General features: G+C 36.8%; 2 protein-coding genes across 2 annotated transcripts; both read right to left on the minus strand.

The window, feature by feature from the left end:
* On the minus strand, positions 1 to 15741 carry LOC100367451 (arylsulfatase B-like). The gene is made up of 19 exons (XM_002730711.4): positions 15617 to 15741; positions 10839 to 11013; positions 10643 to 10690; positions 10227 to 10274; positions 9965 to 10033; positions 9349 to 9460; positions 8773 to 8824; positions 8129 to 8232; positions 7505 to 7623; positions 6983 to 7065; positions 6380 to 6481; positions 5905 to 5965; positions 4524 to 4621; positions 3959 to 4095; positions 3724 to 3782; positions 2926 to 3043; positions 1438 to 1517; positions 1198 to 1296; positions 1 to 825 (listed from the first exon to the last, which is right to left on the minus strand). Exons 1-19 carry the CDS (start codon positions 15629 to 15631, stop codon positions 647 to 649), a joined length of 1758 nt encoding a protein of 585 aa, XP_002730757.2. The 5' UTR covers positions 15632 to 15741; the 3' UTR covers positions 1 to 646.
* A 3112-nt stretch (positions 15742 to 18853) lies between these two features.
* Positions 18854 to 26012, minus strand: LOC100367605 (transmembrane protein 256 homolog). The gene is made up of 4 exons (XM_002730712.4): positions 25852 to 26012; positions 21446 to 21483; positions 20580 to 20660; positions 18854 to 19473 (listed from the first exon to the last, which is right to left on the minus strand). The coding sequence occupies exons 1-4, from the start codon at positions 25964 to 25966 to the stop codon at positions 19330 to 19332; spliced, it is 378 nt and encodes a 125-aa protein (XP_002730758.1). The 5' UTR covers positions 25967 to 26012; the 3' UTR covers positions 18854 to 19329.
* Positions 26013 to 26321: the final 309 nt, after the last annotated feature.

The raw sequence follows: 26321 nt of genomic DNA on the forward strand, positions 1-26321 counted from the left end.
TTGTTATTATTGGTCAAGATTTATTTTAAAAGACAAGTGTAAATTAGTATTGTAAAATATACATGGACAGATACTTAGCATAGATAAAACATATGAAATGAATAAAAAAACTTAAAAAAATCATCCCGTGTAGATAGTTAAAAGTGAAAACCCAAGGTTAGTCACATGACGTGATATAATGATAAAGTTGAGTGCTTTTACAAGACTTGGCGATATAGGAAGACGGTCTCGACTTCATCAGTAATAGTCTTTCCCTGAAAATAGTATTGTACGTTTGCAGACACTGTCGAACAATTACTGACTAGTAAGTTACACCAGGGATGTTTAAATCTCGTCAAGAAATCGTGTTTATGATACAAGTCTTTCTTATTTAGCGCCGTGTAATTATGAAGCACGTTTGCACAATAGACGTGTTCATAATGGCGTATTTTGGAACATTATCAAGGAGTATTTTACTGAAAGAATGCATAACAAAGTTTCTTTCCTTGGGGTGTGTACATAATGAGCAATATCAGCATTGTGATTTTCTGGTGGTATACAAACTTTCTGCTAGTGATATGTAATTGTTTGGCTGTTGGTATGCTAATTCATGTCATAAGCCAACGACAACTCAATAAGATTCTGACACGTCTATTTCGATGAAGCCCTAACACCATCCCGGTGTCCAAGCACCATCAAAGTACTTAGGGTCGCTTTCATCTATATTTTCAGGATACCATAACGGGGCTGCGTTGTCTTTGTAATATTGTAGGCGTGCCTGCATTTCCTCTAAAATGTCCTGCATTTCAGGATCGGTAGCAAGGTTGGTAGTCTCTAGTGGGTCATCTGAAAATGGGAATATCGAAGTGTGTTACTTGGACATGAGAGACGTGCTTACATATCAATTAATAACACCATACTGTAAATTGTTACAAACCAGACACGTAAAACCACACGCACAGTTACTATAATGCATGATCAATGAAAGCATGTTATAGTGTCGGAAAAAATACATTAATATTCATTTTCGCGTCTAATGTGAACAATCTGCTCGAAAGACGCGATATGAGCAAATAAACTAGACTTGCACATTATCAGCCAAGTTTTGTAACAATTAATGTTGGTTGATTAACGATTTGATTACGTTTAAACAAATCAAAAATGACGTGTGTGTGATGTCGCCGTGTAGGTAAAAACATGACCATAACGTCATCATACCTCTAAGGTTGAACAGGAATGTATTGTTAACATTTTGTGATATCAGCGGTGCATCTGGTATAGGGGCATCTGGGTGTTCGGCAGGAACATACCATTGATCTGGGGAACATAAATGTATAGGATACACTGGATTTACATATTTCATAATTTACATACTTTCCCGCGTTGAGCACGTGAAAATGTTGATGTGAGATAATTTATTCAAGAGATAATATATCCGATATTAGACAGGTGACTCACCCAAATGAAATCTTTCGTGAGCTTCAACTCGCTGCGGAACAAGTTCAGTGATGCCCTCTATGTATTTATAGTCATTCATCCTACAAAAGTAATACATGAAATTGTGAGCTTTTTCTGTGGCACGTATGACGTGGCTTTAATTCTTTAATGTCATGCAATAATGAGGATACGACACGTGATATAATACGCAACACACGTGATACAACACATGCTATGACGTAACATACGACTTTACATACCACAACACGTAGAACGAAGATACGATATACGAACATGACTCTGGTGAGTTTATTTTTTTTTTAAATGTCCAATTTATTGTTATTGAAGAGTCAATGTAAAATAATTATTTGTATAAAAGTAATTTTCCTGGTGGGCCATACTATATGGAAAGGTGAAAATGTACACTGATTGTTTCAGATTGGACTAGAAAAAAGATTGAACGTTGTTTATTTATGACAAATATCCACCCAAACCAGTTCAATATATAACAAATAACACGTCATTGTTGTACACAATTGGAATTAACTAATGTTCTCAATAAAGATGTAGTTATACAACTTTAAGGTGGCCCATATATTGGTTCGCTACATGAAAATCCGTCAGCTACTTGAATATCGCTCCACTAATTAAAAAAGTCGGTCGGCTACTTGAAAATCGTTCAGCTACTTGAAAATTGATCCGGCATTTGTAAAACAATTGCTCCGCTACATGAAAATCGGGTTATATCTGCAGGTCGAAGGTTGCCTTGCAATATACGACGCGATTTTCAAGTAGCCGACCAATTGTATATATGAACCACATTACAATACTCTGGTGGGATTTTATCACATTTGTTCTAAACGTATTTTTTTAAGAAACATAATCTTGTTTTTGTCACAATCAAATTTCCAAAGCCATATGACAAATGATTTCATGATTGTATGTATGCAAAGATCCTATATGATTTTTGGCTAGCTTTTTCTCAGCAGTTGCCCTCAATATTGTGTTAGCCGCCGGATACGTATATATACTGGGGGATTCGGATTTCATCAGTTTTGTAATCGACTGCTCGGCATTAGCATCATCTTAATTTTGAGAATCGGATATAACAATTTCGTAACGTTTTGACCGAACTAAGCAAATTGGGAATATAGCTTCCCAAAATTAATACATTTAATTGTTCATCAATACGATCAATCAAGACTGAGTTTTGGAGAACAGTTAGAGAGTACATAACAGTCTCGTGCATAAATCCAACATACTACCCAACATGGTAAACTTGCCAGGTTGCCAATCCAGCCACTATAGTTTTGAGAAGCATACCTTGTGTTTAAAGTGAGCAAACAGTTGTATTTCTATGTATACATAACTTGTATAATATTTCCTTTTAGTTTTGCTTACGGGGAAAATACCTTTCATTAGGCAATGAGAGGCTTACCTCGGTGCACACCCATAATCAGTGACTGTCGTATAACATATTGGTTACTGAGAGAATGGCGAGGGGCTTACCTCAGTGCAGCTCCCTTAGTTGCTTCAAACGTGTCAAGATGTAGGAGGATTTCCGACCGCTTGGAGGCGTCACCCCGACAAACAGTGTCCCATTGGTTGATACCATCTATGTCATCATCTAGAAAGAAGGGATTCATCAAAGAAGCACCATGAATGTATGTCGAATGATCTAATCTAATAGAGGTTCAACCAAGGTACATGTACATATATACCAAGTACCAAATCAATCAAACCAGCAGTTATCTAGAAGAACTCTAATAGAATTTTTGATCAAAAATGTTCTCAAAAATTACAGAATTATATCGTCATATAGCATTCAAATCTAATAGAAACCCAACAAAGGTACACATATGCCAAGTATCAAAGAAATTGCAGTAACTGTTTTCAAAAAGATGTCATAAATAACATTTTCACCAAAAATGACAAAATATTCACTAAAATTATGTTCGAGATATCAACAAATCTAATGGAGATCCACCCAAAAAACATGTATATGATGCATTAAACCAATCGGTTTTTTAGAGGAAGTCGAAAAAAAATTTGACCAAAAATATTTATCAGAAATAGAGAATTGGTGATATCCTCACGAAATAATCAAATTTCATAGAGGTCCACCCAAGAAACGCATTTTAAATACAAATTTATATAGATTTATCAGTTTTAAAAAAGTATTTGCTATAAAACAGACGCGAGAAGACGACAGACAAACACTAATATAACGGCTTCGCTTGTCATCTTCAATGTAGCGTCGAATGTAATAATACGCCCAGATGATCACTATATTAGCGTTCGCCTTACCCGGTGTTCCGCCTGCCGCACTCAGCAATGTTGCAAACAAATCTGTAAAATGAATCAACCTGCAATACAAAATACATAAAATAATTAGGATTCGGTTCATACTAGTAATCCAAAACATTTCTTTTTATTCTTGGTTATTACAAGTAGCAGATCGCAAAAAATAATTTAGCAAAGTTTCATCAGAAAATTACAGCCCCAAACTGGTGTTAGCCGTGCCAGTTTACTATACACTTACTCGTTATTGGAATAACCTTTCTTCTCCAGCATGTTACCGTGGATAAATCCGGGTATTTTGACACTTCCTTCCCAGAGCGAGGCCTTGTTTCCTCTAAAGGGATAGTTATTTCCGGCATAGAACATATCCCCACCGTTCTACATAACATACAAAAGAACACTGTTCAGTGTTTACAATTGGCAGATTTTACCGAGACGTTAGGGTGGTAGGAAACGACAGTTGTGATGTTCCCAAATCTTAATTGCGGTTTTTTTCAGTCAAGTAGAAAAATCTTCGATCAATTTTTGACAGTCTGTGGATTAGCTTCTTTTAGTAAATGATTACAATGGTGTGTTTCTGTGTATAGTATTCTAGCATACTCTGATAAGAATACGTCAGCCGAGAAGCATATTAAATTGCTGTTCAGAAAAAACAATCCGCAGTGACTTACTGACTGATGCGAATTTAATGGCAGACGACAACACATAAAATCGGTGGATTTGGTCGTTCGGGCTGTGATTTTCACAAAATGTGAGAGCTTGCTATAACGTCTATGTAATTAAATATTAATTGAAGAAATACTTACATCACTCAGAAATATAAACAATGTGTCATTCCACATCCCCTTGTCTTTTAAAGCATTCGTGATGTTACCTACGGCTTCGTCCATGGCGGATATCATGCCTTAAATGGGTAAAAAAAACGCGTGTAATTTATACTGAAAGTACATTATTGTTCATTTATAAACTGCATAATAACAGTAATGTTAAATACATGGCATGACGACATGGCTATAGTATCAGGGGTGAAATCTTCTCCTCGGGGTTCTCCACACTTGTCAGGGGGGAATCTCGTCTCGTCTCTATATCTCGTCCCCTTGAGGTATAGGATCGGGAATGTCACTTATACTTTACAGTCAAATAAGACACACACAACGAAATACGTTTCAGCTCTCGTCTTAGTCGATCTGTGGAGCACTCTATAAGACACAGCGCCCTGGGAAAAAATCCCCAAGACTATCGCAAGGCTGACCCAAGACTCTCTTAGACTGCGTCAACACTCGCCCCAAGGCTCTCCAGGACTGCTCTCGACTGCGTCTATCGTGCTGTGTTCCCCAAGACCAACTCAAACTCTCTTTATTCATTTTCAAAACTCTAACCAATTACAAAACAGTAAAAAGACTCTAGGGCGTAACTTTCAATCATAAAGCCAATCACACTAAGCACTGAATACGTAATATCTTTTGATTAATCGTTCACTACATTAATAACTATGGATACCAACTGTCAGAATCTTAGTCTGAATAGCGGCGGTTATCTGGTAATTAGTTCCAAATCACTGAGTCAAGTTCCGTCCAAAACTTCAAATAGGCCTGAACGATGACAGACATAACACAGCAATTCGCTAATAATCAACTAATTAAGTCGGTCAACAGATACGCGAAAACAAATTCATGACAATAGTACCAAGTTTTCAAGCCTTTTTTAAAACTTTTACACTAAAGTCAATGACAATGGTTATTTTTTTTTTTTGGCCGAACATTTTTTACTCTTAACTTCACATCATTTATGTGCAAACGTCGGATACAATTACCAATTTGTTATTGTCATGCTCAGGGTATCATTTTATGCTGTATGACTATTTTATGTTGTTCTGCTAAGTAACGTGGATACAGAATTATACTTGTTTTAAGGTATTCAGATTACAGTATTCGTATTCTCGAACCTGCAAACAACGTCCAAGGGTGATACAGACACCCTAACTCAGTAATAATTACCGATTCAGGCGACAGTTTTTGGTCTCTTGGGTTTTTGGTATTCGGGTAACATTTAGGCAAAATAGATGTACAAGCCGCTTGATTAGCATTTCACGGAAAAATGGTTGGTATGCATATGAATACACACTCAAACGCCGTGTCTGGGCACATTCTAGACACGGAGGTTAGGTTATATGAAAGCAAATCTCACCCGCATATTCGCGTCTTCTCGTATCGTTTACTTCCACAGTGTTCTCAAAACCCGGAGGAGCCTGTCAAAAAGTGGGACAATACATTTCAATAAAAAATACCATCTGAAGAAACTATAACAACTTAAAACATGCCGTCAGGCACATCCTGGTTTACTCGGAATGACGCTTGTAAAATAGAAAAAACAGTACACGCGCGTGACGTTAGATAATAGTTATTTTAGATAATTAGGCAAACTGTCGCAAAGGTGTACAAAAATATAGATGGTGAAATTCTGAATCTTGAAATCTCCGACATTGTGACAGCGCCCTCTAACGGCGTGATTAGTTGTGCTTTCGTTGGCGGCCATATTGTGCTATGACCTCAGCACAAAACAAAATGAATGCATGCATGTCACTTGGATATATCGTAGCGATTCGACGTAGTGGAAAGCATGTCCTCAATTACACACAAATGAAAAATAATAAGGTGCTTACGTCTAGTGGGCCGTGTGGTACTAGCAATGCCGTGTACAGGAACAATGGTGCCGCCGGGTTATGATTCCGAACAATCCTCTCGGCCCTTTCAGTGAATAAGTACTTGAATAAAGAAGAGCAATATCTTTATAAACACTCCGTAAAATGCAAATCAATAGCACCGGTTGCGATTGAATCAACCAAAATTCATTGCGCTTCGACATTTCGTAGTAGTTAAAGCGGGGGGAGTCGTCACCTGCGCATGCGTCAGATGGTCATAGCGTGTCATTGTTTACAAACAAGCGTCTATCCATGAGCCTTTGCGTTTTTAGCGTGTGTTGTTATCATCGCTTGGGACTCAATTCTCGCGCGTGCGCAGATGATGACCCTCCCGCTTTAAAATTGAGGACGTTCATGGCCGGTCGTTTACTTTGCCCGAACCGAACATCTTAATATGACGTATCGAGCGATATTTGTGACGTCAATCGTAACTACACTGTCTCGAAAAAGATAAAGACACTGCGAAATAGACGCTAGATTATGTAATCATATATGCTAATACAGTGAAGTCGGCGTGAATAATTAACATAATTAAGTAGTCTGTGTTATGACGTCATTACTTACGGTGACGTGAGTGCCGTTTTCGTGTGCCACGACTCCTGTATTATCTCGCAGGTCTAGGCCGGAAGCACCTGGTTCGCCGATGACTGGAAACAAGCAACAAAGACAGTGTTTTCAAAAGAGTATTTAAATTTTACACGTTCCACCAGCATAGAATCTAGTTAGAATTTTAGAAAAAAATTCAGGATTTTATAGTTTTGAGTTCCCCGTTTGCTACGTTACTGAGCGTGCCCGTGGCAGAAAGAAGGTGTGTTTGCTTACTTGGATGCCTACAATAAAATATCCACATTTTCGGTAAAAAAAACTGAAGCTGGTAGAGTGACATATCTGCCTAAACTGCACATTTGCGCTGAACGCCCACCAGTACCAAATTGCGAATTAGTTGAATCAGCTAACATGCTACCCATAATATAAATAATATGCTTATAAATGTCAATCAACGCAACTTAATCATTAACCTGTCAATACTTACTATATGCATAGGGTTATAATCAAACACGTACATTTATTGTATCGTGTACTTACATGGTGAATGCACAATGTGTGTACTGTAGTCTGACAGGAACCCATTAAATATTCCATAAAACGAGTCGAATCCACGCCACAATGGCGTATATTTCCAGTTACAGAATCCAAGGTGCCATCTAAAATACAACAAAATTATGTAGATGAGTAAATTTAGTAAGCTACGATAGTTGTGTCGTATGTTACTATTAGTAAAAATAATATATATTAATTTCTTTACTTAAAATACTAAAGAGACAGAATAGCACGTGTTTTTGATATGTCGCCGGAAGAGATCCATATTGATTGATGTCACGATGTCTGCATCACATATAGTAGAAACACATGATATTAAAAAGCCCTACTATCAATATGGAATCTGATAGTAATTAAATTATGTTAAAGCGAGAGGGTCGTCACCTGCGCACGTGCGGTAATTGAGTCCCAAGCGACGATAACATCACGGCTAAAAGCGCAAAGTCTCGTGGGTAGACGCTTGTTTGTAAACAATGACACGCTATGGCCATCTGACGCAGTGACGACTCCCCCGCTTTAATAACGTATGCATGAGAAGTGTATCCAAACTCGCAGCGTATATGAAATTGACACGCATTTCTTCTCTCGGTTGTAGAATGAATGACGTACTTGCCAATCGCGTGATTCATGTACCCCAGCTCCTTGAGTTTAGTAGATAGTAGAGTGTTGTGCAGTGGCAAATAGTAAGGGTGTTGTTCCTGGACCACCAAATGCTAAAATTGAAACAAGATCGAATTTTAGTGTAAATATATTTATAATGTGGACAGTGCAGTATACATTAGTAAGCTTATCCGTACCTATCGAGCGAACACGAAAATTAACGAAGTGTAACAGAGTTTCTAAACTTTGAACGACAGATTGATCAGAAGAGTGGTAACAATATAGAACATTATTATACATCTGTCACCGTAACGCCATAAGTTACAGCGTGCCGTAATTTTGCGGTATTTTACGGGGTATTTTCCTCTAATAATTCTAATATAAAAAAAACACGTCTGCCCCCAGGGTTTGACCGGACTTAACACAAAGAAATTCGCTGATTCTGTTCTAAGCATTTTGGATTTCGGCATTCCCAAGATGTATCCTTGGAAGGAAAAAATGTATAATAATAATAGGGTTATTACGAGAAAACCGCAAAGTATGCACTCAAGTAGCACACCGTCGCATCGACCTCTGCAGCGCGTCGGTCGATACTACCGCTGTACTGTCTTCGTGCGTACTTTGAGGTATCCTCGCAATAACCTCATATTTACCTGCATGCCGGCGTTTGCTGGATATTTGCCAGTTAGCAGTGCTGCTCTCGACCTTGGAGTGAAGTAAACAGGTAACATTTTAATAATGTTTTATACTTTATTAATGTTTTGTCAAATATTGTATTCGAATCGAGTGTATTGATAAAAATTACTTGAAATTTCCATATACAAATATTTATTGTTGATTAATGGATGAAACTTTAATAAACACCTGCCAACATACATAACGTGCTTGGCCCACAGGGCGGTGGTCGTCGTGCCGCGTCCTGTTCGATATGGGACTCGTGGCGACGTACACAACGCGTGTAAAATACATTGTCTATTTACACGAAACGTACATGAGCTGTGTGACGACTACCGCCCTGTAACATCGACACTAGCGCTGTTTAAATTTAAGAGAATAGAAAAAAATACATATCGTTCCCGATATACCCAGTTTTAAAAAGTTGTACAGTAGAACTTGAAGCATCGTTACCATGGGAACTAATATCGATACAATAAAATTGTATTCTCATTACATATACAAGAATGCTGGTTTTCTCACATTGTTTTGCTAAAACAGATTTGTACACTTACGGTGAACACGCAGGCTGGGAGTAGGTATTGTTAAGAATGACGCCGTTGCTTGCTAATTCATTTAATATGGGAGTTGGCATGAAGTCGTTATTCCAGCCAACATCATTCCAACCTATAAGATGAAGTATAAAAGTGAAATGACTTGCATGTAAATTGCGCCCTCTAGTGAACAAGCGCTTTTCGGGGGTAAATGGCTACTCACGGCGTCAATATAGTTTTGGTCCATGGCAGTATTTTCTATATTCTGAATCACAAACGAACACATTTCACCCATATGAACGTAAACGGTAAAAAATATGCAAAGTATTCAGTCTCTGGCCCCAACAAAAAGATGACATCACTAACTTAGTGACTGGTGACATAAATGTTACTATTGATAATGAACTTGAGAATACATGGTTTCCATGGTAAAAAAAGGGATACATCGAAAGCTCAAGTTGAGTTCATCGCCCGCTACGTGAGTATACGGATGCGATTGGATAATAACTTGACTCGATGGTGATGGTGAGTTTTTTTTAAGCCAATAACTTTATAAAGTACAATTTATTGCAAAATGAATAAATTCTGGGTATTTGAATTCATGAGCAGGCTTCTACTTTAAGAACAATATTCTTACCAACGTCGTCAGCCAGAACCAATACAATGTGGGGTGGTTTACCGAGGTCCCCACAAGGCGGTCTCTCAGCTGTTAAAAAATAACAATTTATCACGTTAAATGCGCAGAAGAGACGCACATGTATACTAAGAAAAAAGTTCATCCTTGTCAGAAGAGTCATTACATCCAACCTAAGCATATATTGATATTAGAAAAATGTACCGGTAGTTTCGTGTAAGCTAGCAAGAGGTAATTTTAGTAATTTTAGAAAGAAGGATAGTACCTGTAGTCATGTCCGCTGCCATCTGAGTCGTTGGCGGTATTGTGCTTCCTGTGATTGGAAAAAATCCAAAGGTCAATATTCACTTCCACTTATTCTATCAATATTGCTCAATGATACGTACACCTAATGTAGTGTGCCATCTACGGTAAAAAAACGCAATTCAAGCCTCGTCATTGATAATATAAAGAGGTTGCCGTACGTGTTTCTATAGTACCAAATGACTACCTGTAAACACCGCCCTCCCCAGTTTTGGGTAAATCTAGAATTGTTACTGAAAATGTGGATTATAGTACTAGAATTATTCATAATAGTACGATGACCTTCAACAATAAGCTCTTAGTGAGCCCACTAATCAACTAGTTAACTCGGTGCTAAATGATTTGAATTGTTTGACTTAAAGAAATGAAATGTACAACCTTGTTGCTGGCTATCCATGTTCCCGTCATCGCCGTTTGTCCAGTCCACTGAAATACAAACATTGACATTTTATTAGCACGAATCTTTGAAAATATGGCTTGAATAGTTATAATCAAGTATTTACGGCCGATTTGTCTCAGTCTCAATTATGACATAGGGAGTCGGTGTTTTTCGACAGGGAGCGATCGTACTTACCAGCAAATATCAGCGTTATTGCGACAACAGCCACCAATACAATGATAATTCCAAACAGAACCGCTTTATCGTACTTCGTCATTCGGTGGCTGTCAGCGTGATCGCCCTGTTGGTATTTCTTTGCCTTTCCGCTGCCATCACTGTCTCCGACATAGGCTTCGTTATCATAACCAACCTATACAGATAACAATTAAACAATTAAAGGAAACACCACTTTTATGGTTTACGTCTGTCACGTAACATTTTGAGTCAATGCATAGTTACTTACATGATTGTGTCTCCATATTTACCCAAAACCTACACATAACAGTCAGACCAATCAGAGAACAGCTTGTTTGTAGACAGTTTTTTCGACGTATCATATCCTGCCTTGCATATAAGACTCGACTCAACTGGACATTTGAAATGATAATTTGCATTGCTCGTCTACTAGTAGCCGAATCTGTTCCTGACACGATTCGAACCTCACAACTGGCCATATTAATTTAATAATTAGACCTTCAGTCATCTTCGGAACTACAAAATGTACCTAATACAATGTATGGTGACAAACGATCTGATGCTCACAGAGATCAGAGGTCAGAGCTGCAAGGTGTGATACACTATATACGTTTACAACAGTACTTCAGCTTTGAAATATAAATGGAAAGTCTGGGATAACAGCACGACTTTTGCAGATAAATGCAGAAGAATGCAATATATACACAATCACTCCAGCAGGGAACTATGGTAAACGACGACATAGTAAATAATTCGGAGAATAATTCCATCCATGATAACTTGATAAATATCCGTACTCATACGAAAAACACAGCAAGGTAAAATAAATTAAGGAAAATTAAAAAAAAAAATGTTTGGTCAGTTAAATGTGAGTAATATGTTTGTCAACAGCTTAAATATAACCTGTTATAATATACGAAAAATTGTGTATTTCAGATTTAAAAAAATGCAATGCAGTTATATCGCAATGACAACCACTTTATATGAATGGTTGACATAGTGGGATTGGAATGTGCGAATGTGAAGTCGCTATCATAACATCGGTATGCTTCCATGATGCAGTCCAACCGTGACTTTAGAAGTCACCATTTTCTCAATTTCCCCCAACAGTGGCTATGACGTCATGTTTATACTAATCTATTGCTGGGGAACCAAGGCAGTGAGGAAAAGAATAAAAAGTGATAACAAAAATGTAAATTGCCTTCTTCTGTATTCGGTATTAGCAGAGACGATTAGATAAACAATTGGCATAAAGATAAAGAGACAAATTGTTGGTGCGGGAATAAACGTACTAAACTGAACGCGGGAGTTATAATAACAGTCGGGAAGATCGTTGTCCTATGTTAACTGTCTGTAAACAATGGCATTGTATATTACATGTGACAGAAGATCCTGATGCATTTTGGTTACTTTCATGTTCACCAACATGCAGGCTCGTGCAATGTTGGTTCGTACGACATGCCCACTCATTAGCCCTTACCCATAAGAATGGCGCGGGATAATTTTTCTCCCAAGTCTTGATGTGACAAAATATACCCGAAGACACTTAATGAGTGTTGCCATATAGTATCGAGCTCGCCCTTTTATTGTATAGCGGGTGTACAATGCATTATGGGAGAGAACTTGCATACTACATTGAAAACTCTCCAAACCATGGAGGTAAAAAATTTTTTACCTCCATGGCCAAACTAAACGTAATTTTGGAGTTACCTTGGCAGGACTCCAGAAGGATTACCTACACTTTATGCAAATTTGTTTTAAATTTGCTAATTTATTCATGACGTAGCAGTTTCTGTGCACATGAATATTCATTAATTTGTGGATCAATACATTCTAAAAGGGGCGATATATTATTTTTGGGGGAAGAGTTAGAAAAGAGGATTAGCAATCCTTAGGGGTCAATACAAAAGAAGGGACCTATTTGGAGAGCAGCCATGCTCCTCGTGTCTGTTGTTACACGTGACCTACAGCTGTCAACTGTGTTCGTACTTCGACTGGCTTCCATGCGAGGTAGTATTCTTGTGTTCTGTTTTTCTGACTTGAGTTTTTGAATCCGCTGTTTATGTTTTTAACGTCTTTCATGTCTTTTGTAGGAGAGTATCCAATCCGTGATTCGAACTTGCGATCTTTGAGTCATATTTAGCTTTATTGCCAAATGGTGTTTGCGAGAAAAAGATGGGCAGGCAAGGGAATTGAACCCGGGTCCTCATGATCACTATGCAGAGAACTGACCCACAAGACCACAATGGATTGACTGGATGTGTTTGCATTTGATAAGACTATATAGTGTGTATATATATAGAAATACAACATATTTCTATTATTGAGTTTCAATTGTCCACAAAATTGGCAATTTTGTGTTTTTACTTGTGTAAACTATATACATGGCATAACCCGTTAGTGTACATCTTGCCAATTGGGTGTTTGCCATTTGCGTTGCCCATACCTGACCCGACCCGACCCTAGCCCTAATGCCAAGACACGTTCCTGTTTATAATTGCATTGATATCAACTGATTAAACAAGTCGCGTTTAAGTAATTTCCACTATTAACAAATGGTTAATTGTGACAATAAATGTGTGAACAAATAACTGAGATTTATTTTGGTGTAGACAAATCTCGTTTAATTAATTCCCACAATTACAAGTTGTTAAATTGAGAGAATAAATGTGCGGACAAATATTTGAGACTTATTTTGGTGTAGACAGCTCTTGTTTAATTAATTCCCACAATTACAAGTTGTTAAATTGAGAGAATAAATGTGCGGACAAATATTTTAGACTTATTTTGGTGTAGACAGCTCTCGTTTGATTAATTCCCGCAATTACAAGTTGTTAAATTGAGAGAATAAATGTGCGAACAAATATTTGAGACTTATTTTGGTGTAGACAGCTCTCGTTTAATTATTTTATACCATTACAAGTTGTTAAATTGAGAGAATAAATGTGCAGACAAGTATTTGAAACTTATTGTGGTGTAGACAACTCTCCTTTGATTAATTCCATCAATTACAAGTTCTTAAATTGAGAGAATGAATGTGTGGACAAATATTGACCATTATATTTGGGAGTAAATATCCGTCGTTTAATTAATCCACCTCTACAAGGTTGTTAAATTGAGAGAATAAATGTGTGGACAAATATTCGATACTTATTTAGGTGTAAGAACTCGTGTTTGACCAACTTCCACCATTGCAAGTTGTTTAAAATAACGAAATAAATAAACTGGTATCATTGGATATTTGATTTAATTGTGAAACTTTCTAACAAAATGTTTAACGCTGACTTCGAACCGTCAATCAACAATTCCGCAGACACAGCATAAATTCCACAACACCACAGAAGATATTCGTCTGTTGCCTGAATTGTTTTCGGAACGCCATCGACACTTCAACAAAACTTACCTTGACTTGGGTCTTGTTTATCTTTTGTCACAATCTGAAAACTGTTTAATAAATTGCGCGTCGCTCAGTTTAAGACGCAAGTTATTTTATTATTTATTCATTCAGTTTTGCATGGTGGAGTTTGGTGAGGTTTATTATTTTTTCGCGACGTTCTTTGTTTACTTGTTACGGTTTGAGAGATTTCAGTTTATTTGATTTACGTTTTTACGGTAGCTCTGAGCGGGACTCGAACCCACTGTCTTTTTAAGCCAATTTTGTTTTATTTTGATGGCACGCTTGTGTACCACGCCACAACGTTGAGTGGTGTTCATTTTTCTAACTACTCCAGTGTTCCGGTGAGTTGAACGGGAAAGCCAAAACGATTGCTGGTTTCTGATTGCTTCGGTTCTGGTGAGTGTGTATCTAGTGTGATTCGAACCCATGTCGTTTGTATTGGGCGTTTTTTTATTTCCAATGTTGGCTACGCCGTAATATGCAACCACTTCCCCGTTTAATTGTGATTTTGTGAGTGTTTAATGATGTCTTCCTCACCCGTCACGCCATGACCCAGTTTCAACCACACGGCCATTTTGCAACAAAGTGCGCGACCCTCTGCGTGACCCGACTGACTATATGATCGTTCTGTTTAACTGTTAAGCTAGGATTTATTACAGTTATTATCATTATATTGTCTAGAACCGTTCCAAAATACAATTCATAGATCGTCAATACTATGTGTATTGTAAACCAGGTAAGTATTCATATTCCCTAGACTATGAAAACTGCAACCACAAAGCCACGGGGTCATGGCCTAAACTACAGCAAACAAGTAATGTAATAGGGTTACTTTTGTCTGGAATAATTATACTGAATCAGTTATGCAAGTGCTACATGACCTTGCAACATCCACGACGTGAAATTTGGAACTAGGGTGGGGCATGGCGGACAGAACAATGCACAAATGCTTGGTTCGGGGGTCAATGTAAGTGAGAGTACCCCAATATCATACGCTGCATTACGATCTCCAACTACTTTTATGCGAGTTTCTGAGGCGACATTCTTGAATGACGAAGAGGCGTACGTATGCTGGTTTTGAGACTCGGAGTTCATATCACTACAGACGATTAGTATGGCTCAGACGAAGCATGAAGCTAAGAATAGTCTATTTTAGCTCTATGGTTTAGTGACGTTTTATTGGATACACACCTCAGCGTCATTGCCGCCCACACTTTGAACTACGTTTATTTCAGGTAGTAAGACAATATATTTGGCTCTAAGAGTTAACATAGACATCACCTGCGAGTTATCGTGCATGTTTCGGATGTTTCATGCATAATAAAGTAGCCGTCGCAAGAAAGTAAAGTGAATATAACTAATTGTTGACAAATACACTCACCGTCCCATCCGCCATGATTCTACTCCAGTCCCGGGTATGGGTCTAGTATAGTTCACTGCAGTTCGATATGAAAGCACGCAAGTTTACACGAAGCAGTGACTTATACACCCTTGCCTTTGAATGTGGGCATTCGAATGAAAACTGTTAATGAAAGAGTAATTCGAAGTGACATTTACATGTGAATAGAAAGGTCAAAGGTGTCACGTGATCGATGTTACCATGCTTCGTCGATGCTTCCATTTCAATGGTAACAGACTCTTGTTTATTTCTTTATGTTTTTTTTACAATAAAATAAACCTTGAATACGGGAGTGTTTAAATGGCGAAATCCGAGTTACCGCAAAATATTGTGTATTTTATTTTATCGAAAAAAACATCAACAAATGAACTTAAGAGGTTGTATGCAAGGCTATTTCAACTTGAATGGGAAACTGCCGTGTAGTACTGATTATAACCAAATTATGTTTTCAAACGATATTCTTCCAACATCATGCATGGAAAAAGTTCACAAGAAATTAAAAAATTATTTTAAAAACAATGGGAAAATGATATCCATAATGACAATAGCTAATGACAATAAAAAGCAAATTGGTTCTCTAATAAATGGCAGACATAAACAGATTAGTACTCGTGACCGATGTACACAAAATAAATTTGAAGATAAAAAGACAATTTGTTACGACTGCATTGATTTAACAAAACAAAAATTCATATTACTAATTTTGGTACAAGTAGTGCGAGTGATAACTTTATTTCCGTTATGAACAACAAACATACGTCACTTCCCGTCATAATCGTTTGGAATACCGCGAGAGAATACATAACTATTACATATCATTCACATGAGTGACGACGGTCAGTGTTGACACACGTCATCAGTAATGGCGATACACGTCATCAGTCTCTGTGTGCTCGGACATTCCGAGGAGAAAGGCGAGTCGTTGTTTATCGCTGCGATAGGAGACATTATAGATGGATAACACCATTTACTCCCATGATGCAAATAAAATAATCATAATAATGACGACTGAAAGTTTATTTTGAAAAATATCTTTATGAAGTTGTATTAGTGATGACACATGGCTGTGAGGTCAGGAACGCAAAATGAATGCTACTAAATACTAACTTTTCAACGTTTAATTTATTTAGAAGAACTTGGTAGATATTCTATGAAATGCAAAGTTATTAAACACATGGTGAAGTGTTGGTACAAGCTAAAATTCACTGATTACGCAAGAGATCGCAGTGATCTCAAGGTAACACGATACATCCCACAATGCAACTTTACGAGTTAGGACAGTTAGTTCAGTGAGAGTCCGAGTAGAGTGGACAGCGAAGACAGAGTGCAAAGAAGACGTTCAGTGCGGAGTTGGGTCCAAGATTATTATTATTATACCGTTCTGCCTACGTTTCGCGGGGACGGTATGGAAAATAATTTATGGGTTAGGGCAATTCATGAATCACGAAATTACCTGATCCAAGACAAAATGCGAATCATCAATACTGCAACGACCATTTGTGAAGTATCACTAACCTTCGCCTAGAACACGGGTGCACACCCGCCATTTTTAAAAATTTATGTATTTTTTATAATAATTATTCGTTTGGAATGCGATAATGCCTCAAACCTCGCAGCAAGTCTTACAGTGTATGCCTGACTAGTAATAAACTCCCACCTATCCCCGCTCTAACTTCTCTAATTATAATTGATTACACACGTACAAATTAATATATTAAAACCATTTCGACCCTTTTTTACACCAATTCCTCATTATTTATTACTTATTAAAATCTACATTTCATCTGGGGCGGTCATTGATTTGTGACTGGTGAACTTGAATTACCATAACTTTTAAATTAGCATAATAGCATATTCGTTGATCTGGTAGTGTAAGGCGATGGTATTTACCGACACTTGTTATTACAATCTTTTTTTTTTCCTTTTTTTTTTGGAAGCGTTGTGTTTTAAGTTGTTACTTTTATATCAAAGAATGGTATAAACTTGGAATTCTGATATTACCCGGGGTACTGGAATGAACTGCTCATCTTTTTGCATACATATAACATCTTCAATTTTTTTATTATTTTGTCAGTAACATGTAGTTCGGAAAAAGAGAATTTACGGTCGCCAAATGATACATTCTCAAAACAGTCATCACACATTGCCACATACACTGGTTCTTCAAAACCCTGTTACACTGCGAAAATTCAACGCTCGGTTTACAAGCTTACCAACAACTACCTACATATTAAATGGCGGTGGTCGTCACGTCGCGCATGTTTGACATTTGTGTAGATAAACGTTGATTTTCCCATAATCCAATGCGCTCATTCAATGTAAATCACGAGTGAGAGCTTTGACCTGGACGCGACGTGCACTAATTACCACCAGGACTCCTTCCACAGTTTGGTACGTTCCAATCACAAACAAATTAAAGATAATTCAACACTCGGTTTACAAGCTTACCAACAACTACTTACATATTAAATGGCGGTGGTCGTCGCGTTGCGCATGTGCGACATTTGTGTTGATAAAAGTTGATTTCCCCACAATCCAACGCGCTCTTTCCATGTAAATCACGAGTGAGACCTTGGAGGCGACGTGCACTAATTACCACCGGGACTTCTTCCGCGGTTATGTACCTTCTAATCACAAATTAAGTAGCTAAAGCTTAATAACGTGCTCGGAGGTCTGTGCAACAGTCAATGTTGTCATCTTTGTTGAGACTCGTATCTCGCGTATGCCGCGAAGACAACCGCCTTTTAATATATACCATGCACACATTGTAAAACACTTTACGAGTACAACACATTTGGAGTTTCATATGTTCTTCAACTCATTGGAGTAAAATACAACTGACACAAACTAGGGCTGTTGTGAATCACTGAGCCACAAGATTACTGATCAAAAAAATTAAGACTCGGTCGCGTAAAAAAATAGTGGGAACTGATGATTTATTAACACATGGCGGTTAAAGGACGGTGGTCGTCGCGCCGAATCCTGTTCGATATGGGATCCATAGCGACGTATACAACGAGTGTAAAATGCATTGTTTGTTTACAGGAAATTCGAACACGCGCTGCGCGACGTCCACCGCGCTTCAATGACACAAATATTTATGTAGTAATTGGCATTTCTAATGTGTATTGATGACGTTATCATCGTACAATTGCAACTATATATGCAACAGTCCGCGCTATTACTGATATCTACCAGATAGGCCAATAGAGTGATATATTTAGTTAAATTTTGGCAAATGATATTTTTAATTTCTTCGTATATAAAATGGCTTTCATATCTCGAATTTTACTATGCACCCTCCCCCCACTTTCCATTCAAGACACATTATCTTTTCTCATTCTTAAAAGTATGCTGTAAAATACAGCTACAACTCGCTATTTGTCTCAAATAGTTCTATATTTTATGCAAAATTAACATCACCCGAATTCGAAAAGATACCCTGTGTAATTTCAGACAATGGTAAATAATCCGTAGAAATGGCAAGACTATGTATGTCTGAAATTGAAATTCTTGACGAAGACAGATGTGATGTCATGAACTATGAACTTTGAAATATGAATTTTGAACAATCCATGAATCCATGAACTGTTTGCATAATTACTCGTTAAAAATACATATATTGTAGTCAAGTTAAACCTGATCAACTTAAACTAGCACACACTGTCATTTGTACATCTTCGGTGGGAAAGTGTTTAAATTGCCAATGCAAGCCAGCCTGCTACAAGAAGTACGCCACCTATCGGCGTGTAACGTCTTAATTTATACATATTGTATAGCGAGTGTAAGTAACAAGTGCCTGAGAAAAGTACAATGCCCGATGTCAGCAGAGTGCCAGCCTAGAAGTAAAACAGAAAAACATTTAAATAGAGACATAGATTTATACAATAATATATTATTGTATGTAACAAGGATGAAAACAATAAATTGCATCTGGGGCCGCGGTATTTAGTTAGGAGATAGTCGATCTTAAAATACTATTTTTTGGCATGAACAAGAAAATCTGAACCCTCTCTTTTCGAGGATGTCATTATAATATTGTTAAATTGTCAGTACAAGACATTATTATAATATTAGTAAAATGGTATTACTATCAATTAGATTGCCGACTGAACCTGTTACAGTATTGCTCAGTTACAACTGTATTTAGTGCAGTTACCACAGTACGTTTATAGTTGTAAACAGAGTCTGTCACCAAATTTGAGAGGCTTATCTAGAAATGATAAAAGCCCATAGCACCGTTAATCAAAGATAAAGACCAAACCATGATACGCTATGTTCAGTGTTCAAAAACATGACGAATGAAGTTTTATTTTATGTTAAATATTCAAATTTGGATTTATTATAATGAATTTGGCAAGATAAAAACTGGACATAATCTATTGACTATTAAATTTGAATGCTTCCAGGAATTATATGAGCGAAATTTCTGTATGTGGAATACCCCCCACCCCACACACACCCACACATACACGTCTTACCGTCGTTGTAACGACACACATTGGATTAACTTCGCCTTAATATAGTTGAATTAACTTTTAATATAGTTGCGATATGAACTCGTTCCTATATAGAGTTACATTTTAATTGGAGTTTAATTAAACTCAATTACAATGCAATCAACGTTAATTAAATAAAAGTTGAATATCCCGTGACTTATCAATATTTGCGAAGCTTAGGTTTAGTAAATTAATAATAATATAAATTGAACCATACCTCCCATCATAATTAAACCATAAACGTAAGTTACGCAACATTGACATGAATTCGATTAAATATTAATATAGATTATGAAAATAGTGAGGGTAGTCACAATATAAGTCCTGCTGTCACAAGTCGGTGTAAAGTTGAATTGAAGTCGTCACAATTACACACATTCCTTCAATGGACCCCCCCCCCTCAGTATGCAGACCGACGCTGCCGACAAGATACACACGGTACTTACAAGTAGTGGTTGTCTGCATAGTGGCACGGCAAATAAAGCCAAACTATGAATAAAGTGGTAATTCTTTGCGATGTCAAATACCTGCAATCAACAAAAATGTACAGGCATTTATTGAGAAATCTATGATCTATCACTTGCACAATACAATTAGCATTAAACGGTAATTATATGCAAGATAAAGTATTATGTTTATAATACAAGGCAGTGATTCTGTATTACAGTTATATTGGCGACAATATTTTGTTGAAAGCGCTTTTCATTTCGATCAACTTGACCAAAAGAAAAAAATAAAGGTTTCTGATCGACCGAATTCCGTCGTCAACAGTCCACTCCGGAATAATAGCAACATTTCGCTGGTTTCCCGGCGTCTCTCGCGCGAAACAAAAATCGCACTAAGAACGCCTGAACCCAGTGATTAGCAACACAAGTTATTTAATAAATTATGAAGGGCTGTACAATAATGAAATTTAGTATCTGGTTCAATCCATGGACATTCTTCACAATGACTTATTTATTTATTCAACATACGATTCAGTGACTTCAGTGAAGACGCCCTAAATGCTGAAAATTCAATTTTCGCTTTAATAGCATTTTAAAATTAGCTGTCTGCACAAATAATATATCTATTCAGCCATCCCCAGTCCATCACATTTACAGTACTAGTACTCTGAGAAAAAAAACAAAGTATTGATAATTTTTCACTACGGGAGACTTATTTTCCAAAATTACAATAAATATCCCACGGTGAAATTCAAATAACTTTGCTCTAATCCCGATTGCGAACATGTAGACACGCATCGCCGTAGTTTTGTCACATGTGAAAGTGAAGTGCATTTTGGGATGTGCATATGAGAGAAATACTTCACCTGAGCTCTGTAGGTATCGTGAACGCTGTGCTTCAATGCTGAAACAAATGATGAACGCTTCGTTAAGACATTGCTTTTAACAGTAATTTCTATGACAGCACACCTGGGCTTTGTATCTGACAAGACGAATACTTTCAAAATCCCTTTCATGAAAAAAAATGTTGGTCTAATAATTTTCGGAATTCTAGGATCCTTACTTTTACATTTGGGAATGGGCAATTTGATGTTTTTAGACCATGTACTGGGTAATTGACCAGTCTAAATCGAACCAATTTGAAACAAACATTGTAGTACATATATTATCATATTTCAATACATCATATGTGTTATTATCTATGCCAGTAGCTGTTTTTATTTTTACTCCTCATAACCACATTTTTGATCTCATGAAAACTTTAATTATTTTCGGATTAGTGACATAAAATTCGTCATTACATTGACCTTAAATGTTTCTATGTTCCGAGTACAACGATGACAAATCGTTGCCAGGTACCCAAAACATCATTTATGTCAGCATATATATTGTTATTTCACACAAAAAGTATAGTTATTTAAGTTTTCTCACTTGAACAAAAAAGTTTCAGTATGCTCACAAATCTGTCTTGGATTATTTTTTACACACCACTTCAATTTCTAATTGAATACTTATATACTCTTATATTCACGCTCATGAAATCCAAGTCGTTTATCAAAGACATTACGTGCTGTTTTATATTCTCCTCTGGGATACGAGGACCGTTTTTTTTTTTTTTATTCAATATGCAAAAATTACAATGACAAATTACAGACAAAACAACAATAAAAGAAAAAAGAAAAACAATTACAGATCACAATATTCAATAAAAGGCCCCCACTTCTTTAGAAACTTTGTTCTTCTGTTCTGAGCTTTCGCAATGATACTTTCCAAGTCAATGGTTTGTTTTACACAGGATTTAAAACCTACAATGTTTGGCATAATATGTTGTAACTTGCACTTAAATATATAATAACGACCTATAAGTAGAACATAGTTGAGCATTGGATTAGCATGCTCATCAATATCTCCCAGAATACATTTTAGAGCATTTAATGTGAAAATGAGTTCTGTGAACGAGGATAACCATTTTTTAACTGAATTCCAAAAAATGTATATAAATCTACAATCCCAAAATAAGTGATAGTAATCTTCACTAATCTCTTCACAAAAAGAGCATAGTGGAGAATCTTTGAGATTCCATGCATACAAAAGTTGATTAGAAGGCACAAATTTCATAGTAAGCTTGTACAGGGAATTTCTAAGCTTTGCATTGGTTGTGATTTTATACGGGAGTGTACATACAGCTCCCCATGGTATTATAACATCCAGGATATCATGCCAGTAGTGCTGGATATGTCTTGGAATTTCATTGCCTAAAAAAGGTTTCAGCAGCACAGCATACAACTCTTTATTAATTTTATCACCACTTAGCCATTTACAATTACGCATGTTTGGTTTACATACACGTATTTTTTTTCCAGCACAATCAGGTATGAGATTTTTCCATTTTGAAGGAATGGCAGATTTTAACTGAAAAAATTTGTATCGGGTACATACATTCCCATATTGTAAAATAAACTGTTCAAATGCTAGAAAATTACAGTTCTCATCAAGAAGGTCATTAATAAAAACAATACCATGCTCAATAAAACTTCTCCAAACTATTGGTATATTATTTATGGGGATATTAGAATTATTCCAAATGATTTCCTGACAAAGACTTTCAATCGTAGGTTCTGATTCAATACAATTATAACGCAGCCATGCTGTAAGAATTTGTTTTAAGAAATTAGAATATAAAGGGTCCAATATTGTATGGTCCTTCTCTTTAAGGTGTGATAAATATAATAAAGAACCACCAAAGCTATCTAAAAGATAGTTATAAAATCTACTACAGAAAGAACTTTTCACATGAATAAGCCTTGGTATCCAAGCAGCTTTAAGAGAATCGTTAAAAACCTTCAAATTGGTTAAATTCAGACCGCCCTTATCATACGTGTTGTAAACTGTGTTTCTTCTAACCCAGTCACGTTTACCTCCCCACAAAAACGAGGACCGTTAGGGAACCTCAATCCGAACAACATAATGACCCCTAAAGAAAAAGCTCCACAAATGTAGGAGAATGCAATTTACACTTTTTTTATATCAGTTTTCATTCTCTAGATATTCAACTTTTCATCGGTATTATGTAGTCAGCCATGTTGATTCTCAAGCAAAGGATTATGGGTAAAGTATGACATCATAGAATCTGTTGTCAGAAATTGAGAAAATTATTTCATCTATAACATGAGAAATACTTATGCGAATTAGTTCAAATTTTCGTTGTGCATATTACTCATGTATATAATTATAGTAATGGAAATTGGAATTTTACAAATACACATAAAGTGAAGATATTGTTTAAAACGTTAAAAAAATAAAAATCAATATTTTAGTTGTGAAATATAGAATGTCACTTTTTTGTCCCCTTTTTGTGCTCAACATGTGATATATCACCTATATAACCTACTCACGTTGGTAAATTGTATACAATATAAGGAAATTTTAGCATTTGGTAGAAAAACATAAAAATAAATATTTTCAGTTCTGTTTCCATGACAACTATTTTATAAGCATGGATGGCACCAGTACATGTATGCTACCAATTTCTAAACTTTCAGCCAATTTGAAGTTGAGCTTTTGAAGTTATAGATGAAATCATTTTCTCAATTTCTGACAACAGATTCTGTTATGTCATACTTTACCCATAATCCTTTGCTTGAAAATCAAGATAGCTGACTACGTAATACTGATGAAAAGTGGAATATCTAGAGAATGAAAAGTGATACAACAAAACTGTAAATTTCATTCTCCTACATTTGTGAAGCTTTTTCTTTAGGGACCATTATGTTGTTTGGATTGAGGTTCCCTTTAAACCTTCGTGCATATTTTACATTTATAAAATGTTTTCTCTTTTACAATGCATTTTGTCCCAGAGCCGCATTTTTAACTTGTTGTTCCAGAACGGGTTGAGACATATAACGCTTCCTTGTTTGAGTACAGCAGGGAAAGTGGAATTTACTTTTCCATATTCGATATTATACAATAATAGATGGGAGTGTGAATTGAACCAATAATTGAGTTACAATCACTTGTCGGCAAAACAGCGCATTTAGTAATCCCTGGTTGCGTAAAATCGTGATGAATGAGATACAGAGACCGTTATCAAGTATATACTTTCTCACCGAGCGAAGGTAACACATTCTGGGGTGTAATCTCGGGCTCTGTGAAATGCCTAGCAAAGTGGATTGGTCGGGCATTTTACTTCTATCATTTAAACAAATTGTATTCTGTACACAACTAAAAATTAGCTCTACTTTGAGCTTATCACAAAAGGAAATCGCGAAAAGTTTGCAACTTACAAATTTTGAGTTCACTAAAATATATAATATATCACTGATGTACGTGTAACACTGGATTCCCACTTTGTATGATATACAGACAACCTTTCACTCACCACTGTAAACATCACAAATGAAGCAAAATGGTCTTAAGTGATCACAACAATGGAGATTATGTTTGACTTGGTGAATAGACAACCTTCTGTGTGGGCTAGCTGAATACTTCATTATTTCCGATTTCATAATACAATGTGGGATTGCACTCACCACGCACTTTAAAAGGCCTTTCGTAGATTCACAAAAGTTGCATACAAACAAGACAAGGCGATTTATTGATGCCTTTTTCATTGGGACACGTCTTGTTGCTGAAGTTGTGGAATGCTGTGAAATATTTAACTTTTGATCCTGTTAATGGTTATAAATTGTTCTCAAGCGGCATGCCCAAAAGTCCCGGCCTCAGTGTTTACATTATTAGTAACTTGTTCTCTACGGTGGCCGTGACCTACCACGCACAATCATGGCGGTTAAACGTTGACACGCGTAAAGTAATGGTTGTTTGTTTATTTGTTTGTTCACATATGTTAAATTGGCTATATTTTAACACGTGCCATATCTATAACCCGGTCACGTCATAAAAAAACATGAACAAATAGTGTTGTTTCATCGGTGTGACTAAACCATGACCTTGGCTGGAAACAACCGATCGATCGTCAGTCACGTAAACGACACAGGTCATGTGACCAGTAGTAAATTACTTACAGGTCAATCACGTCTCAAGTTTACAGTCTTCTTCCGGATCACGAAAGTATACCTTGAATTGTAACAGTTCACCGTATTACGCGGTACAGTACGGGGATATAACGGTTTACCGATTAATTATACCAGGCCAGGGTTAACAGGGATTCATAATACTGGGGCTGACGTGGTTGAATTCGGAATGAATGGAGGCTGGGTTTGCCACGCTGAGGCGTAAAAATATACAGATTTATACTGTCATGATCCCTACTTACCGTGCGCACCATGTGCCCCTAGAAGCACCGCCGAGGCACCAGACAGTGCACCGATGCGAAGGAAAAATCGTCGAGAAGCTGTGTTAACTCTTGTAAACCTCGATATAGTCGCCATTGATATCAGCTTGCCAGTACCACACACCAACAGCTGGTTATGGGGGTCAAGGGTTCATTGACCGCGCTTTCGATTTCATTTGTTCAACCGTGTTTGAATCAATTATTGTAGGAGGGATTGTGGAGCTGCGTGGTAATGCATCGTGTTCATGGTTACCTATCATTGATCTAATCATGGAGGTAAAAGACTTCGTTCCATGATATAATCATACAAATGTATGTATGGGCATTCGACTACAAATCGGGTCAAAATAAAAAAAAAACAGGGGAGCCCTCAAAAAAATGTTAGGATCTGTCGCCCAAACTCAAAACAGCTACTATTTTCTAGAATTTCGGTCTGAAAAATTGCCACAAAA

Source organism: Saccoglossus kowalevskii, chromosome 15, assembly GCF_978046115.1.
Source record: "Saccoglossus kowalevskii chromosome 15, keSacKowa6.1, whole genome shotgun sequence".
NCBI lineage: Eukaryota > Metazoa > Hemichordata > Enteropneusta > Harrimaniidae > Saccoglossus > Saccoglossus kowalevskii.